Below are 16,656 nucleotides of genomic sequence, written 5' to 3' on the forward strand. Positions count from 1 at the left end.
AACCCTTGTCACCTCTGGACTTGATTATTCCATCGCATTCCTGGCTGTCCTCACATCTTCCATTGTCGATGGCTTAATGCTTAAAAATGGCTTTGTAGGTTTAATATGGGCTGCCTCTTGGACGATCCAGTTCTGCTCTCGGTAGTTGAAAATCACAGCCAGTCTACAGCACACAAGGTTCCATCCCGACTGTGGCTTCAACAGGATGGCTAGCATGATGACACAAATTTTGTTTAGTAACGGCCCTGTGAAATGCCTTGGGACATTTTACTATGTTGTAAGTTGTTACATTTTTCTAAGTGTTTTTTCTTTTGGAAGATCTTGCAACTAGTGAAAGAAATGGTTTTGTCCATGTAGGATTTGAAAAAGAATGTTTTCATGTTCAATAGCAGCGATGGATAGCTTAAGGGAGTCATAAAATTTAGAGTGATTGAGTGGAAAGTTGGCTGAAAAGGTTGCCAAGAAAGGTAAAATTCAAGGCGGTGGGAACAAACTTGCTAGTGAAATCAAAGTTACATAAATAAGCATGGTGGGTGAGGTTCTGTATTAAGCCAAGATGCGCTGCTCAGATAATGCACCACCACAGGAGGAGCCCTGTACCTAAACACAGTTCCTGCTGGAATCAAAAGAAAATACTGGACATATAAGTCAGGCTGCATCTATGGCGAGAGAAACAGTTGAAGGCTTAGGTCAATGACCTTTTATTAGAACTTGAAGACGTTAGAGATGTAATAATTTTTAAGCAACTACAGAAGTAGGGAAAGTGAGGGGGAAGAACTTAAGTGACAAAAGACGTGATGGTACAAGGTAAAAGGGGATGGTATTTGGACAAGTAAAGAAATAAAAGTTGGGTTACAAATGGCAGCAGTGGTTATGATCTGAAATTATCAAACTCTAAAGTTGAGTCTGGAAGATTGTAAATTACCTAATTGAAAGATGAAGTGCTATTCCACAAGCTTCCGTTGAGCTTCATTAGAACAGCGGAGCAGCCAGTGACTGGAGCTCAGTCATGCTTGTGGAGTGAACGGAGGTGTTCAGATCTGAACCTGGAGCAATCTCACTCAAAGAAACCATATGATAAGTGGTGTGTGAGGGGTAGGGAAATATGCAGTGAGTGCTCTTTTCGGGCTAGGGCAAACTCTGGTTTACAAAAATCTGTTTTATTTCTTCACAATACTGAGCATAGAATTCAACCCCAATAGGAAAAGGTAACCTCACAGCTTAATATTAATCCAGCTCCAGCCTATGCTCATATCAAAATTAGTTTTATTTACATGATTACCAGCCCTCCAGGATTGTCCTGGAGTCTCCAGGAACTAAAGACTAATCTCCAAGACATTGCTGCTCGAACCTCAGGGAAAAAAAGGCAAAGATTTTTTTTAAATAATCTTGGATCATACTATTAATAACCAAATTGTTCAAAGAAAAAGGCTGTTTGGCTGATTTTTGGCAGTCAGGTAATGAATCTGTTCACTTTCTGATTGGCACAGGAAGGTGTGCTGCAAGTATGGGTATGCTAGGTGACCAGTGGCAGGAGTGTGGGGCCATGGGGATTGGAGGCAGGAAGTCATTTGATGGCATCTCCAGAAATAGCCAACCAAAGTTGACAACCTGACCTATTCCATAACTCCCTTAAGCCAATGCATCCCACACCTGATTTAAGAGGGCTCGATGTTGCAATCAAGCATTTGAGAAGGTGAGAGAGAGAACAATGTTTCTACAGATATGACCACTAACAGCCTTTGGTTATCTAACTGCATTATCTCTCTCATAACATGCATTTGTTTGCAACCCAGTCTCTTACAGATTCTTGTATCGATGGCCAGTGATCGTTTTGAAGACACTAATTGTGGCAGATGTACATATTACATAATCGGTGTCAAAAAAGGCTGGACAGTTGAAAGTAGTCCAGGAAACAAATGTCACTGTGGAGGTCAAAGGGCATCAAAGGAAGGGCTCTCCTAGCTTAAACATCAATTGAAAGTGCCAGTTTTAAATTTACTTTTCATTTAATATATATTTTCCACTCTTAGTCGGGGAGCCAGTGGAGTAGTGATAATATTATTTGACCAGTAATCCAGATGCCTCGGCTAATGCTCTGGGACATGAGTTTGAATCCCACCATGACAGATGGTAGAATTTAAATTCAATTCATAAATCTGGAATTAGAAGCTAGTTTAATGGTGACCATGAAACCATTGTCGATTGTTGTTTTAAAAAAAAACCATCTGATACACTAATGTCCTTTAGGGAATGAAACCTGCCTTCCTGCCATGGTCTGACTCCAGACCCACAGCAATGTGGTCGACTCTTAAATGTCTTCAGTGGGCAATAAATGCTGGCCTAGCCAGCAAGGCCCACATCCCATGAGCAAATAAAAAAAAGTCATACCCTGACTGATTTTGGAGGACTACAGCATTACCCAGTCAATACTTCAAAAACCTCAATAAAAGGTGCCCATTAATCACTCATGGTCTCTCAACTGACAATTTCTATAAACCCCCGTTCATCTTTTCTCTCACTCAACTATAAATTTTTTGCTTCATAATCTTAAAATTGGAATTATTTTCTCTGCCAACTCTAACCAATGATATGACATTTTTTGCAACGTTATGCAAGTTGAACAGTTTCACCCTTGGGTTTTCTGCCTGGGGTTGAGGGGAGTGAGGGAGGGATGGTGTCACAGCCCACCCTCACTAGGGTGGTACCACTTAAAGTGCTACTGACATAAAGGCAGGTGCACATACTGTAGTGAGGTTACGCAGCATCCTTAACCCATGTCTGCTCCACTCCACTGAAAACCGGGGAGAAACTATAGAATATCTTTTTTTTTTAAGTTCCAAATGGATTAATTCTGTAATGGAACTGATCATTTAACTTAACCTCTGTGACATGAGCGAGTAATAAAAGGGTTCATGTACCCAACAACACCTTTGAGTATTTAAAAGAAATTGGCAAAAAAAAGTTTCTATTTATAATGGCTACTGAAGGGTCAGGTTCAAGTAAATGAGCCGTTTAACTCTTGTGCTAAAACAGAACCATAACAGTACCACAAGGTGGCCTGTCCTTGCAGCCCAGTTTTGAAGCTCAGACAGGTTTCTAAATCTCGCTAGTTCCGTTATCCACCAAATATATTCTGTCATCAATGTCAACATTGTGTGGAGGAGTACTGTCCTCATCATCCTCTTTTATCAGCTGACTGCTGTCCCCCACGGCGCCATACGATGGCTGATTATGGTGGTCAAGGTGGCTAGTTTCAGTCTTGGGTCCACGCAGGACTCTTGGGACATAGGCCTGTAATGGTACAGATAGATGTCAAAGATGAGGTCAACTTGTTAAAAGTAGAATGCGTTGCAATTCTCCATTTGTAACCCAGACTGCCAAGTGTTGGTGAGCTTTCTGTGCATGAAGGTCACTGCAGCCCAATCTAATCCTGTCCTTAACAGATAGCTCCAAGGCAGGCTTTCCAGCACGGTTTACTGCTTAGAAAACACTGACTAATTTCATCCCCTCCTGAACTCTGGGAGATCAGTGAGAGCCCCTCTACTCGTACTGTCCAACTGAGATCATCAGCATTTACCAGCGATTGAGCTTGTGACCTTTCTGAGCTGTTCTGCTCAGTAATGTACAAGATGCACTGCCCATTGAAGAGGAGGGGAGGAAAGTTGCCACTTCATTCTTATCTGAAAGCTGATTGTGTTTTTTCGCTCTTAGACAGTTTACTCTCTTCATCTGCTAAAGGCAATTATGCCTTCACTGGGCAACTTCACACAGATATTGGACAACTTCATTACTCGTGCATCTGGCCCATTGGTCATTTGGGAGTCTTGATGGTATGTTTGTACTGCAGGGGTAAGAGTTCAGGCTGATATCTCCCATCCATATGCACTTTCCAGCAAGGAGGAGAGGGCAGTTGCTCCCTAGGAGGTCCCAGATAATTGGGAATGAGCAACCCAACTGTACTACCCCTTACCATCGCAATGGCAGAAATGACCAAACTCGACACACAGTAAAGACTGAACGTAGGGCCATGTGAGCCTAAGAAATCGAGTATGAGAGTGTACAGGCAAGTTAATGGAACAGGGAGAATCTCTCGGAATTGCAGGCCAGTCTCCACTGTCGAGCAAGGCTCACTTGTCCCACATTTGCTTGTTCATATAATACAAAACATGTCTGAACCATTCGGCATAGCAGATGCTATGAGTGGAGAGAACAAACAAGTTAATGTTCCAAGTTTGGACCCTCCGGAGTTCTATTGGTCCACACTGTAATGTTGATTTATCCATTCTCTCCACTTACTTTACATTTCCAGCATTTTCTGTTCTGACTTCAGATTTCCAGTATCTGTAGTGTTTTTGCTGTGGAACATAGTCTAGATTCTACAACACTACCCACAGCCCTCCTCCCAAGACTAAACTCCCCAATTGTCACTGCATCATCCAAGTCTTGCTTTTCCTCACTTGAGATTGGCTAAATTAGGGTCCTTAGTGTTTAGTATCATATTGCATTTATCACCTGAGCTAGCAGGGAACTGCCTATCATTCACAAAGCATCATGACTATATCTCACCCTGGCAGACACAAGTTCACAAAGCATTTGCATAATCCTCTTTCACCCTCCCCCACTGATAGGGGGGAGAAGACATTAAGCTTAGTCTTTGCAAATATACTAATTGATAACCATTTAAGGCAACAAGAGGGAGACTATCAATAGAATTCAATCTAGCATAAATTGTTTGTTGGAAGTCGCCCACCCATTCAATTGTCGAGTGACCAGTCTTTTTACTCGTTCCTAGGATGTGGGCGTCACTGGCGAGGCCAGCATTTATTGCCCATCCCTAATTGCCCTTGAGAAGGTGGTGGTGAGCTGCCTTCTTGAACGGCTGCAGTCGATGTGGGGTAGGTATACCGACAATGCTGTTGGGAAGGTTCCAGGATTTTGACCCAGTGAAGGAGCAGTGATATAGTTCCAAAGCAGGATGTTGTGTGTGGCTTGGAGGGGAACTTGCAGGTGGTGGTGTTCCCGTGCGACTGCTACCCTTGACCTTCTAGTTGGTAGAGGTCGCGGGTTTGGAAAGTGCTGTCTAAGGAGCCATGGTGCGTTGCTGCAGTGCATCTTGTAGATGGTACACATTGCTGCCACTGTGCGTCGGTGGTGGGGGGAGTGGATGTCTGTGGATGGGGTGCTAATCAAGCGGGCTGCTTTGTCCTGGATGGTGTCGAGCTTGAGTGTTGTTGGAGCTGCACCCATCCAGGCAAGTGGAGAGTATTGCATCACACTCCTGACTTGTGCCTTGTAGATGGTGAACAGGCTTTGGGGAATCAGGAAGTGCATTACTTGCTGCAGGATTACGAGCCTCTGACCTGCTCTTGTAGCCACGGTATTTATATGGCTACTCCAGTTCAGCTGCTGGTCAATGGTAGCCCCTAGGATGTTGATAGTGGGGGATTCAGCGATCGTAATGCCATTGAATGTCAAGGGGAGATGATTAGATTCTCTATTGTTGGAGATGGTCATTGGCACTTGCATGGCACGAATGTTACTTGCCACTAGTCAGCCCAAGCCTGGATATTGTCCAGGTCTTGCTGCATTTCTACACGGACTGCTTCAGTATCTGAGGAGTCGTAAATGTTGCTGAGCATTGTGCAATCATCAGCGAACATCCCCACTTCTGACGTTATTGAAGTAAGGTCATTAATGAAGCAGCTGAAGATGGTTGGGCCTAGGACACTATGCTGAGAAACTCCTGCAGTTATCTCCTGGAGCTGAGATGATTGACCTCCAACAACCAGAACCATCTTTCTTTGCGCTAGGTAGGACTCCAACTTTATTGCCCATCCTTAATTGCCCTTGAACTGAACATACATACATACGAACGTACAAATTAGGAGCAGGAGTAGGCCACTCAGCCCTTCGAGTCTGCTCCACCATTCAATAATTTATGGTTGAACTGATTACTCCACATTTCCAACAACCCCCGATAACCTTCCACCCCCTTGTTTATCAAGAATCTATCTACCTCTGCCTTAAAAATATTAAAAGACTCTGCCTCCACCACCTTTTGAAGAAAAGAATTCCAGAGACTCATGACCCTCAGAATAAAATTCTCCTCATCTCTGTCTTAAATGGGCAACCCCTTATTTTTAAACAGTGACCCCTCGTTCTAGATTCTCTCACAAGGGGAAACATCCTTTCCACATCCACCCTGTCAAGACCCCTCAGGATCTTATGTTTCAATCGAGTCGCCTCTTTCTGTTCTAAATTCCAGCAGATACAAGCCTAGCCTGTCCAATCTTTATTCGTAAGACAGCTCGCCCATTCCAGGTATTAGTCCAGTAAACCTTCTCTATCCTTCCTCCAACGTATTTCCATCCTTCCTTAAATAAGGAGACCAATCCTGTACACAGTACTCCAAATGTGGTCTCACCAATGCCCTATATAGCTGAAGCATAACCTTCCTACTTTTTTTTCAATTCCCCTCGCGATAAACGATAACATTCTATTAGCTTTCCTAATTACGTACTATACCTGTACACTAACCTTTTGTGATTCATGCAGTAGGACACCCAGATTCCTCTGCATTTTGGAGCTCTGCAATCTCTCACCATTTAGATAATATGCTTTTTTATTTCTGCCAAAGTGGACAATTTCCCACTTTCCCACATTATACTCCATTTGCCAGGTCTTTTCCCACTCACTTAACCTATCTATATCCCTTTGTAGCCTCCTTATGTCCTCCGAGTGGCTTGCGCGGCCATTTCAGAGGGCATGTAAGAGTCGACCACATTGCTGTGGGTCTGGAGTCACATGTAGGCCAGACCATTAAGGACAGCAGATTTCGTGCCCTAAAGGGCATTAGTAAATTTAGACTAAATTAGTGAACCAGATGGGTTTTTACAACAATGCTTTCACAGTCATCACTAGACTAGCTTTTATAACCAGATTTGGTAATTTGATCCAATTCCACCATCTGCCCTGTGGGATTCAAATGAGCCTGGGGCTCTAGGTTACTAGTTTAGTGACATTACCACTTTGCTACTGGCTCCCATTGAGTGGGGGATATGCTGGGCCTGAGCTTACAGATTGTGGTTGGGTACAATTCTACTGCTGATGGCCCACAGTGCCTCATGGATGCTCATTTTTGCATTTTTTTAGTTTTTGGAGATACAGCACTGAAACAGGCCCTTCGGCCCACCGAGTCTGTGCCGACCATCAACCACCCATTTATACTAATCCGACACTAATTCCATATTCCTACCACATCCCCACCTGTCCCTATATTTCCCTACCACCTACCTATACTAGGGGCAATTTATAATGGCCAATTAACATATCAATTAACATATAACCTGCAAGTCTTTGGCATGTGGGAGGAAAATATAGGGAGGAAACCCACGCAGACACAGGGAGAACTTGCAAACTCCACACAGGCAGTACCCAGAATTGAACCCGGGTCGCTGGAGCTGTGAGGCTCCACTGCGCCACTGTTTGAAATCTGTCTCATTTAGCACGGTGGTAGTGCCACACAACACAATGGAGGGCATCCTCAATGTGAAGACGGGACTTGGTCTCCACAAGAACTGTGTGGTGGTCACTCATAGAAACATAGAAAATAGGAGCAGGAGTAGGGTGAAGAAATTTCTCCTCATCTCAGTCCTGAAAGGTTTACCCCGTATCCTTCGACTATGACCCCCTGGTTCTGGACTCCTCCACCATCTAGTACATCCTTCCTGCATCTACCCTGTCAAGTCCTGTTAGAATTTTATAGGTTTGTATGAGATTCCCCCCTCATTCTTCTGAACTCCAGTGAATATAATCCTAACCGACTCAATCTCTCCTCATATGTCAGTCCTGCCATCCCAGGAATCAGTCTGGTAAACCTTCGCTGCACTCCCTTTATAGCAAGAACATCCTTCCTCAGATAAGGAGACAAAAACTGCACACAATATTCCAGGTGTGGCCTCACCAAGGCCCGATATAATTGCAGCAAGACATCCCTGCTCCTGTACTCGAATCCTCTCGCTCTGAAGGCCAACATACCATTTGCCTTTTTACCGCCTGTTGGACCTACATGCTTACCTTAAGGGACTGGTGTACGAGAACACCCAGGTCTCATTGTATATTCCCCTCTCTCAGTTTATAGCCATTTAGATAATCTGCCTTCCTGTTTTTGCTACCAAAGTGGATAACCTCACATTTATCCACATTATACTGCATCTGCCATGCATTAGCCCACTCACTCAACTTGTCCAAATCATCCTGAAGCCTCTCTGCATCCTCCTCACAACTCACCCTCCCACCCAGTTTTGTGTCATCTGCAAATTTGGAGATATTACATTTAGTTCCCTCATTTAAATCATTAATGTATATTGTGAATAGCTGGGTTCCTAGCACCGACCCCTGCAGTACCCCCCTAGTCACTGCCTGCCATTCGGAAAAAGACCCATTTATCCCTACTCTTTGTTTCCTGTCTGCCAACCAATTTTCTATCCATCGCAATACACTGCCCCCAACCGCTTTAATTTTACATGCTAATTTCTTCCAGAGTGTATAGAATCTTGGAAGATGACCACCAATGCATCCTCTATTTCTATGGCCACTTCCTTAAGTACTCTGGGATGCATCCCATCAGGCCCGAGGGATTTATCAGCCTTCAATCCCATCAATTTCCCCACACCATTTCTCTATTAATACTGATTTCCTTCAGTTCCTCTCTCTCACTAAGCCCTGTGTTCCCCAACATTTCTGGTATCATATTTGTGTCCTCCTTTGTGAAGACAGAACCAAAGTATGCATTTAGTTGGTCCGCCATTTCTTTATTCCCCATAATAAATTCCCCTGTTTCTGACTGTTAGGGACCTACACTGATCTTCACCAATCTTTTTCTCTTCGCATACCTATAGAAACTTTTACAGTCAGTTTTTATGTTCCCTGCAAGCTTGCTCTCGTACTCTATTTTCCCCTTCTTAATCAATCCCTTGGTCCTCCTTTGCTGAATTCTAAACTGCTCCCAATCCTCAGGTCTGTTGTTTTTCCTGGCAAATTTATATGCCTCTTCCTTGGATCTAATGCTATCTCTAATTTCCCTTGTAAGCCATGGTTTGGCTACCTTTCCCATTTTACTTTTGCGCCAGACAGGGATAAACAATTGTTGCAGTTCATCCATATGCTCTTTAAATGTTTGCCATTGCCTATCCACCGTCATCCCTTTAAGTAAAGTTTCCCAATCCGTCATGGCCAACTTGCACCTCATACCTTCGTAGTTTACTAAGCTTCAGGACCCTTGTCTCAGAATCAACTACGTCACTCTCCACCTTGATGAAGAATTCTATCATATTATGGTCGCTCGTCCCCAAGGGGTCTCGCACCACTAGATTGTGAATTATTCCTCTCATATTACACAATACCCAGTCGAGGATGGCCTGTTCTCTAGTTGGTTCCTCAACATATTGGTCCAGAAAACCATCCCGTATACACGCCAAGAATTCCCCCTCTATGGTATTGTGACTCATTTGATTTGCCCAATCTATATGCAGATTAAAGTCACCCAGAATTAGATGTTCCTTTATCGCATACATCTCTAATTTCCTGTTTAATGCCATTCCCAACATCACCACTACAGTTTGGGGGTCTATATAAAAACCCCCACTAACGTCTTTTGCCCTTTAGCGTTTCTCAGCTCTGCCCATACAGATTCCGCATCGTCAGCCAATATCTTTCCTCACTATTGCGTTAATTTCCTCTTTAACCAAGAATGCAACTCCACCACCTTTTGCTTTTTTGTCTGATTTTCCTAAATACTGAATATCCCTGGATGTTCATTTCCCATTCCTGGTCACCTTGCAATATGTCTCCGTAATTCCGACTAAATCATACCCGTTTACATCTATTTGTGTGATTAATTCATCCACTTTATTGGGAATGCTCTGCGCGTTAAGGCACAAAGCTTTAAGGCTTGTCTTTTTAACATTACTTGTCCCCTTCCTAATATTTTTCACTGTGTACCTGTTTGATTCTGGCGCTTGATTTCTCTGCCTATCACTTTTCTTATTCCCCTTACTGTCTTTTGTTCTGGTCTTTGATCCTCCCTCCTCTGACTCCTTGCAAAGGTTCCCATCCCCCTGCCATTTTAGTTTAAACCCTCCCCAACCACTGTAGCAAATACTCCCCCAGGACAATAGTCCCTGTCCTGCCCAGGTGTAACCCGTCCAGTTGGTACTGGTCCCACCTTTTTTTTTTAGAACATTACAGCGTAGTACAGGCCCTTCGGCCCTCGATGTTGCACCGACCTGTGAAACCATCTGACCTACACTATTCCATTTTCATCCATATGTCTATCCAATGACCACTTAAATGCCCTTAAAGTTGGCGAGTCTACTACTGTTGCAGGCAGGGCGTTCCACGCCCCTACTACTCTCTAAGTAAAGAAACTACCTCTAACATCTGTCCTATATCTATCACCCCTCAACTTAAAGCTATGTCCCCTCCTGTTTGCCATCACCATCCGAGGAAAAAGACTCTCACTATCCACCCTATCTAACCCTCTGATTATCTTATATGTCTCTATTAAGTCACCTCTCCTCCTCCTCCTCTCCAACGAAAACAACCTCAAGTCCCTCAGCCTTTCCTCGTAAGACCTTCCCTCCATACCAGGCAACATCCTAGTAAATCTCCTCTGCAGAACCGGGTCCCAATGTCCAGGAATCTAAAACTCTCCCCTTCACACCTTCTCTTCAGCCACATTTTCATCTGATATATCCTGCTATTTCTACTCTGACTAGCACGTGGCACTGGTAGTAATCCTGAGATCACTACCTTTGAGGTCCTACTTTTCAACTTACTTCCCAGCTCCCTATATTCTGCTTTTCGGACCTCATCCTTTTTTTTTTACCTATGTCGTTCACCCTCCCCCTTCAGAATGTCCTGAAACCACTCAGACATCTTTGACCCTAGCACCAGGGAGGCAACATACCATCCTGGAGTCTCTCTTGCGGCCACAGAAACGCCCATCTATTCCCTTACAATTGAATCCCCTATAACTACTGCATTCCACATTTTTTACTCCTCCCCTGTGCAGCAGAGCCAACTGTGCTGCAATGAATTGGGCTGTTGCTGCTTTCCCCTAACAGTATCCAAAGCAGTATATCTGTTTTGCAGGGGAATAGCCACAGGAGATGCATGAACTGCCTGCCTAGTCCTCTTGCTCTGCTTGGTGGTCACCCATTCCCCTCCTGCCTGTGGGGTCTGAGCCCGCGGTGTGACACCTCTCTATACGTGCTATCCACAATACTCTCCGCCTTGTGGATGCTCCAGTGTCCCCAGCTGCCACTCCAGCTCCGAAACCCAGGCTTCCAGGACCTGCAGCTGGACACACTTCCTGCACTCTACCAATACTGTTGTGGACAGATGCATCTATGGCAGGCAGACTGGTGAAGACTAGGTGAAGTATATTTTTCCCTCTGTTGATACCCTCACCACCCGGAGACCCAGTCTAGCAGCGATGTCCTTTAGGGCTCGGTCAGTAGTGCTGCTACAAGCCATTCTTGGTGATGCACATTGAAGTCCCCCACCCAGAGTACATTCTGCACCCTTGCCACCCTCAGTTCTTCCTCCAAGTGGTGTTCAACATGGAGGAGTACTGATTCATCAGCTGAGGGGGGGTGGTAGGTAGTAATCAGCAGGAGGTTTCCTTGCCCACGTTTGACCTTATGCCATGAGACTTCATGGCGTCTGGAGTCAATGTGAGGACTCCCAGGGCAACTCCCTCCCGACTGTATACCGCTACCTCTGCTGGGTCTGTCCTACCGGTGGGACGGGACATACCCAGGGATGGTGATGGCAGTGTCTGGGACATTGTAAGGTATGATTCAGTGATTATGACTTTGTCAGGCTGTTGCTTGACTAGTCTGTGGGACAGCTCTCTCAACTTTGGCACAAGACCCTAGATGTTAGTAAGGAGGACTTTGCAGGGTCAACAGGGGTGGGTTTGCCGTTGTGTTTCCGGTGCCTAGGTCAATGCCTGGCGGGCCATCCGGTTTCATTCCTTATTGACCTCGTAGTGGTTAAAACAACTGAGTTGTGCCTAAGAAACTTGTATCCATCTACAAAGATCAAGAAGTCAAGTATACCCTGTTTGGATTTAAACAGAGGACACTCTGGCCACAAGTCAGGTTGACTGGTTGAGCTACCTTTGACTCCCGATAATATCCGTCAAACAGGGCCTGATCAAACAGTGGCACCGCAGACCCAAGATAGATTTGTGCACAGTGTCTATTTAATGATATGCCCAACTAGTCATTAGACTAGTGAAGATGTAGTTTTTCTCCCCTCCTGCAAAAAAACAGTCTCACTAGCCTTTATGTATCCACTAGTCACTTGTTTAGGTTAAATCCCACCACTGTGTTACTTACCTCTGATCGCCAAGTAGGGGGAGTCGTTTCTGCTTCAGTCTTTTCAGTCGGCAATTTCATACCCTGAGGGGAAAGGGTGTATACTCCAATCAGTCACTGACCGCTAGATCATTGTCACATTTAACTTACAGCTATGATCTTGGTAAACAGCGTGACCATACTCTGCTTTCAGTTCCCACAACCCTTCTCACTGCCTGGGCTATGGGAATGGCACAAGGATCCTGGAAAACTAATGTCAAAAAGGCAGTAAATCTATGTGAAGAAATATGTCACCCTGACCACAGCTGGTCGATCATCCTCTGCTACTTCAGTGGGTTTCAGTTCCACCAGTATAAAGTACTGTGCACTTGCCTCTTGTGGGTGCATGGATGTTGCAGGCCCAACTGCTGGGACATCTAATGGGAGACATCAGCACACCTCCAATTCTGATGAGGCAGCAGGATACTCCCAACGTGCCACCTCCTTCCCCCCGACGGTGTTCGAGTGGTAGCAGAAGGATACATTGCAGTCCAACCTACTCATATTAACACCCAATACACCAGCAGCAGCAGCCTGCAACAGATTTTTTTTCCTTAGGCCAAATGCTTCTGATCTATTATAGTATCCACCCCACCCACCTTCTGTTAATTCCAGCACAGACAATAGCACAGAGCATGCTTGGAATTTTACTATCTCTTGTGATTCAGCAGCCAGAAGGGCTGACACATGCACAGAAGCATTTTTTTTTTTAACCAGAGCCCAGTCCTGGCTCGCTGGAGCCCTTCCCCCTCCCCAAGAAATAGCAGGACACTAGGATCACGCTGAAGGTTGGCACTCGTAGTGTGGGGGAATTCCCTCACTTACCATCATGTTCACAGTGAAGTACTTGAAATAGCCAAAGCAGCTGGAAAAGATGCCGACAGCAATGGCCATCAGCACCACGGTGAAGGTGAAGATAGATGTTGGCGCGGACAATCCTAAAGAAGAGGGAAAGAGGAAAAACACAGTAACTGGAAGGGTCTACATAATGAAGAGGGAGTGGAGTGAGGGGAGAAAATCAACAGTGACAGTTTGAGCTCTAGTCAGAAGTGGAGGGTGGGTGCTGGGGCAGAAATTTTAATCTAGATCTCTGCCAGTTTTACACTAAAAAAAAAATTAAACTCAGGTACTAGATCTGATCCAGTCAATTGCCCACCTGCGTTGAGGTTAGCTGAGTTAGGTTAAAACTGCCCCCTCCCCACACATTTTGTATCCTGTCTTGACAGAGCTTACTCTTGCTGCGGTCGAGTTGGCAGAGCTTCCTCACCCAACTGATCGTTGAAAGACCTCACTGCTAAGCCAGACTTTGCTTGCCTTATCCAGTGTCCATACACAAACACTTTCATGATCACCTTGTGATCTAGAGTGAGAAAGGTCCAAATGAGCCCATCCGTCCAGAAACACACTGTCCAGTGACCCCACATCCCTGTCTCTTCCCCATTTGAAGAATTGGCACATGTGATGTGGGGACAGGATTACTTGCACAGTCTTCCATAGTTGAGTAGCTCAGTCACCCATTAAGACTGGCCTCCATGAAACTAGCCCCAGTAAAGCGTGCAATTAGGAGAGGGGAGCATATGGGGGAAAAGTATGAGTGCCAAGTTGCTGCTCTCAGCTAGATGTTGAGTTGGAGGAATACAATTACAGGACTAATATATTGGTGCAATGGAAAATCAAAGTTCCTTTACAGGTGTGAAAAACCCCTGAAAGAACAGGAAAATCATGGCAAACTTGGGACTTTAGTGTCAGTAAGATCTGTGAACCATTTCGTTTGTTAAAACTCAGTTATTCATCAGAGCTCTAGGAAATGGCAGCTCTACATACCATCATTCCCTGGTGGAGTAGGTCAGAGGACACTTTGGGAAGGAGTGTAGCTCAGCGTTTTTGGGGCAGTTCCTGCAAGGGTACAGCACATCCGCGGTTACGTTCGTGCCCGGGTGTCCCTGGAGAAGGAGCATGCGGTGTCCGCCGGTACGCTTGAGGCCTTCCGCGACCGGTGGGCTGGAGTGCATCGTCGACGCCGAGAATGGCATTTTAACTTGAGTTTTTGTTTATTTCTGGTTTTGACAGTTATTTTAAAAATATAAGTATGTTTATAAAGGGGGCCTGAGGAATAAAGGCCCCCTCGACATAAAAAAAAAGGGTTCAGCACAAGAGGACATGGGGTTGCCAGACGAAAAGGAAAAATAGAAACATTTACCTCCTCGTAGCACAGAGAAGAACAGCAGCCAGAACAAGCAGATAATGGGTGCAGCCAGAGCCTGGTTGACCACAGCAGCATGCATCCTCCTGTTGAGTTTAGCAGGCAGGTAGGCATAGTACAAGTTGTACCTATCCACCACATGCTTCAGCAGTATGTAGATCAGGCCTACGGTTCAAAGGAAACACCATGACAAAAGGCAAACCCTAGCACTGATGATCACAGTCAACAAACCGCACCGCCTTCAGTCACTGACACACCTGGCCAGCCACAAGTTTGAACTCACTCAGGAACTTGGTGTTTTCTCTGCCAGCCCAGGCTCTGGATATCAGCAATTCCACCTTCCAGTACTTCACACAAGCAGACATTCTTCAACTTACAGTTCAATGAAGAAGGTGGCGTTGCTGGAACTGTTTCTGGGGCATGAGGTGGGTCAAGTGTCAGTAGGGGAACATTTAAGGAACAATGAGCAAAGCATCATAAGGTTTAGGTTGGCTATGGAAAAGGACAAGGAGCAAACCAGAGCAAAGGTAATTAATTGGGGGAGGGCTAACTTCAATGGAGTGAGAACGGATCTGGCCCAACAAAGTTGGAATTAAAGATTGACAGGCAAAACTGTAACTGAACAATGGGCTACCTTTGAAGAGGAGATAGTTTGGGTACAGTCAAGGTACACTCCCACAAGGGAAAGGTGGGGCAAACCGATCCAGAGCTCCCTGGATGACAAAAGAGATGAAGTAAGATGAAGCAGAAAAATGGTGCTGAGGACAGATGTCAGGTGGATAATACAATTGAGAACCAGACTGAAGGAAAGTGAAAAAGGAAATAAGAGAAGCAAAGAGAGTGTGTCAGAAGAGACTAGCAGCTAACATAAAAGAGAATTTAAAGGTCTTTTATCGGCATATAAATATTAAAAGGAGGACATAGATAGGCTGGTGGAATGGGTGGACAAGTGCCAGATAAAATTTAATGCAGAAAATTGTGAAGTGATTCATGTTGGTTTGAAAACAAGGAGAGTCAATATAAATTAAAGATTACAATTCTAAAAGGGGTGCAGGAGCAGAGGGACCTGGGGGCTACATGTATACAAATGATTGAAGGTGGCAGGGCAGGTTGAGAAAGCAGTTAAAACGGCATGCAGGATCCAAAATAGAGGCATTAAGTACAAAAGCAAGGAAGTTATAATAAACCTGTAAAAAAACACTGTTCAGCCTCAGCTGGAGTATTGTGCCCGGTTCTGGGCACCACACTTTAGGAAGGATGTGCGGGTCCAGGGATGAGCAACTTCACTTACGTGGAGAAGCAATTGAGAGATTTGATAGAGGTGTTCAAAATCATGAAGGGTCTTGACAGAGTAGATAGGAAGAAACTGTTCTTATTAGCCAAAGAATCCAGAACCAGAGGACACCGATTTAAAGTGATTGGCAAAGAAGTAACGGCAACATGAGGAAAAACTATTCTACGCAGTGAGTAGTTGGGATCTGGAACACACTGCCTGAGAGCGTGGTAGATGTGGATTCAGTCAAGATCTTCAAAAAGAAATTGGATAATTATCTGAAGAGAAAACATTTGTAGGGTTATGGTGGAAAGGGAGTGAGACTTGGTAAGTTACTTTTCAGAGAGCCAGCACAAACATGATGGGACGAATGGCCTCCTTCTGTGCTGTAACCATCACATGATTCTATGAATTATATGCCAAGACAGACACATCAGCAGGGTATTTAACTATCTAACCACTACAGCAGGAATGTGAACCCTACCTGAAATTTTATTTTTTCACCCTACACTGATCTGAGGCGGTCACTGAAGACAACTATAGCCCTGCAACAGCTGCCCAGGTAAGAGCAGAGATTGATTGGCACCACACGGAGTAGTATTTTTAACAAGAGATCCACAAAGGTGGGAGGGGGGTTGCAGCATTTTGCATACACACACACACTATGCCGTGGTAGAAATGTTATTAGGCAGAAGGCCAAACGCCCACGTGATTATATTTTCCATCGGCAACATCAGGTAGTGACCAAGGCC

The 16,656-nt window shown here is 44.8% G+C and overlaps 1 protein-coding gene across 4 annotated transcripts in view; it reads right to left on the bottom strand.

Annotated features, from left to right (window-relative positions):
* Positions 1-1,249: 1,249 nt before the first annotated feature.
* Positions 1,250-16,656, bottom strand: part of LOC137365328 (CSC1-like protein 2) — a 94,456-nt gene continuing 79,049 nt past the window's right edge. For 3 of the 4 annotated variants that reach the window (XM_068027923.1, XM_068027922.1, XM_068027925.1), the window contains 4 exons: positions 14,629-14,796; positions 13,254-13,366; positions 12,411-12,473; positions 1,250-3,294 (listed from right to left, as the gene is read on the bottom strand). In XM_068027923.1, coding sequence (XP_067884024.1) covers positions 3,100-3,294; positions 12,411-12,473; positions 13,254-13,366; positions 14,629-14,796 — 539 coding nt within the window. In that variant the 3' untranslated portion in view covers positions 1,250-3,099. The remainder of the gene's footprint in view (positions 3,295-12,410; positions 12,474-13,253; positions 13,367-14,628; positions 14,797-16,656) is intronic. The other variant, XM_068027924.1, reaches the window with a different exon arrangement.

This window comes from Heterodontus francisci, chromosome 3 (genome assembly GCF_036365525.1).
Source record: "Heterodontus francisci isolate sHetFra1 chromosome 3, sHetFra1.hap1, whole genome shotgun sequence".
Lineage (NCBI taxonomy): Eukaryota > Metazoa > Chordata > Chondrichthyes > Heterodontiformes > Heterodontidae > Heterodontus > Heterodontus francisci.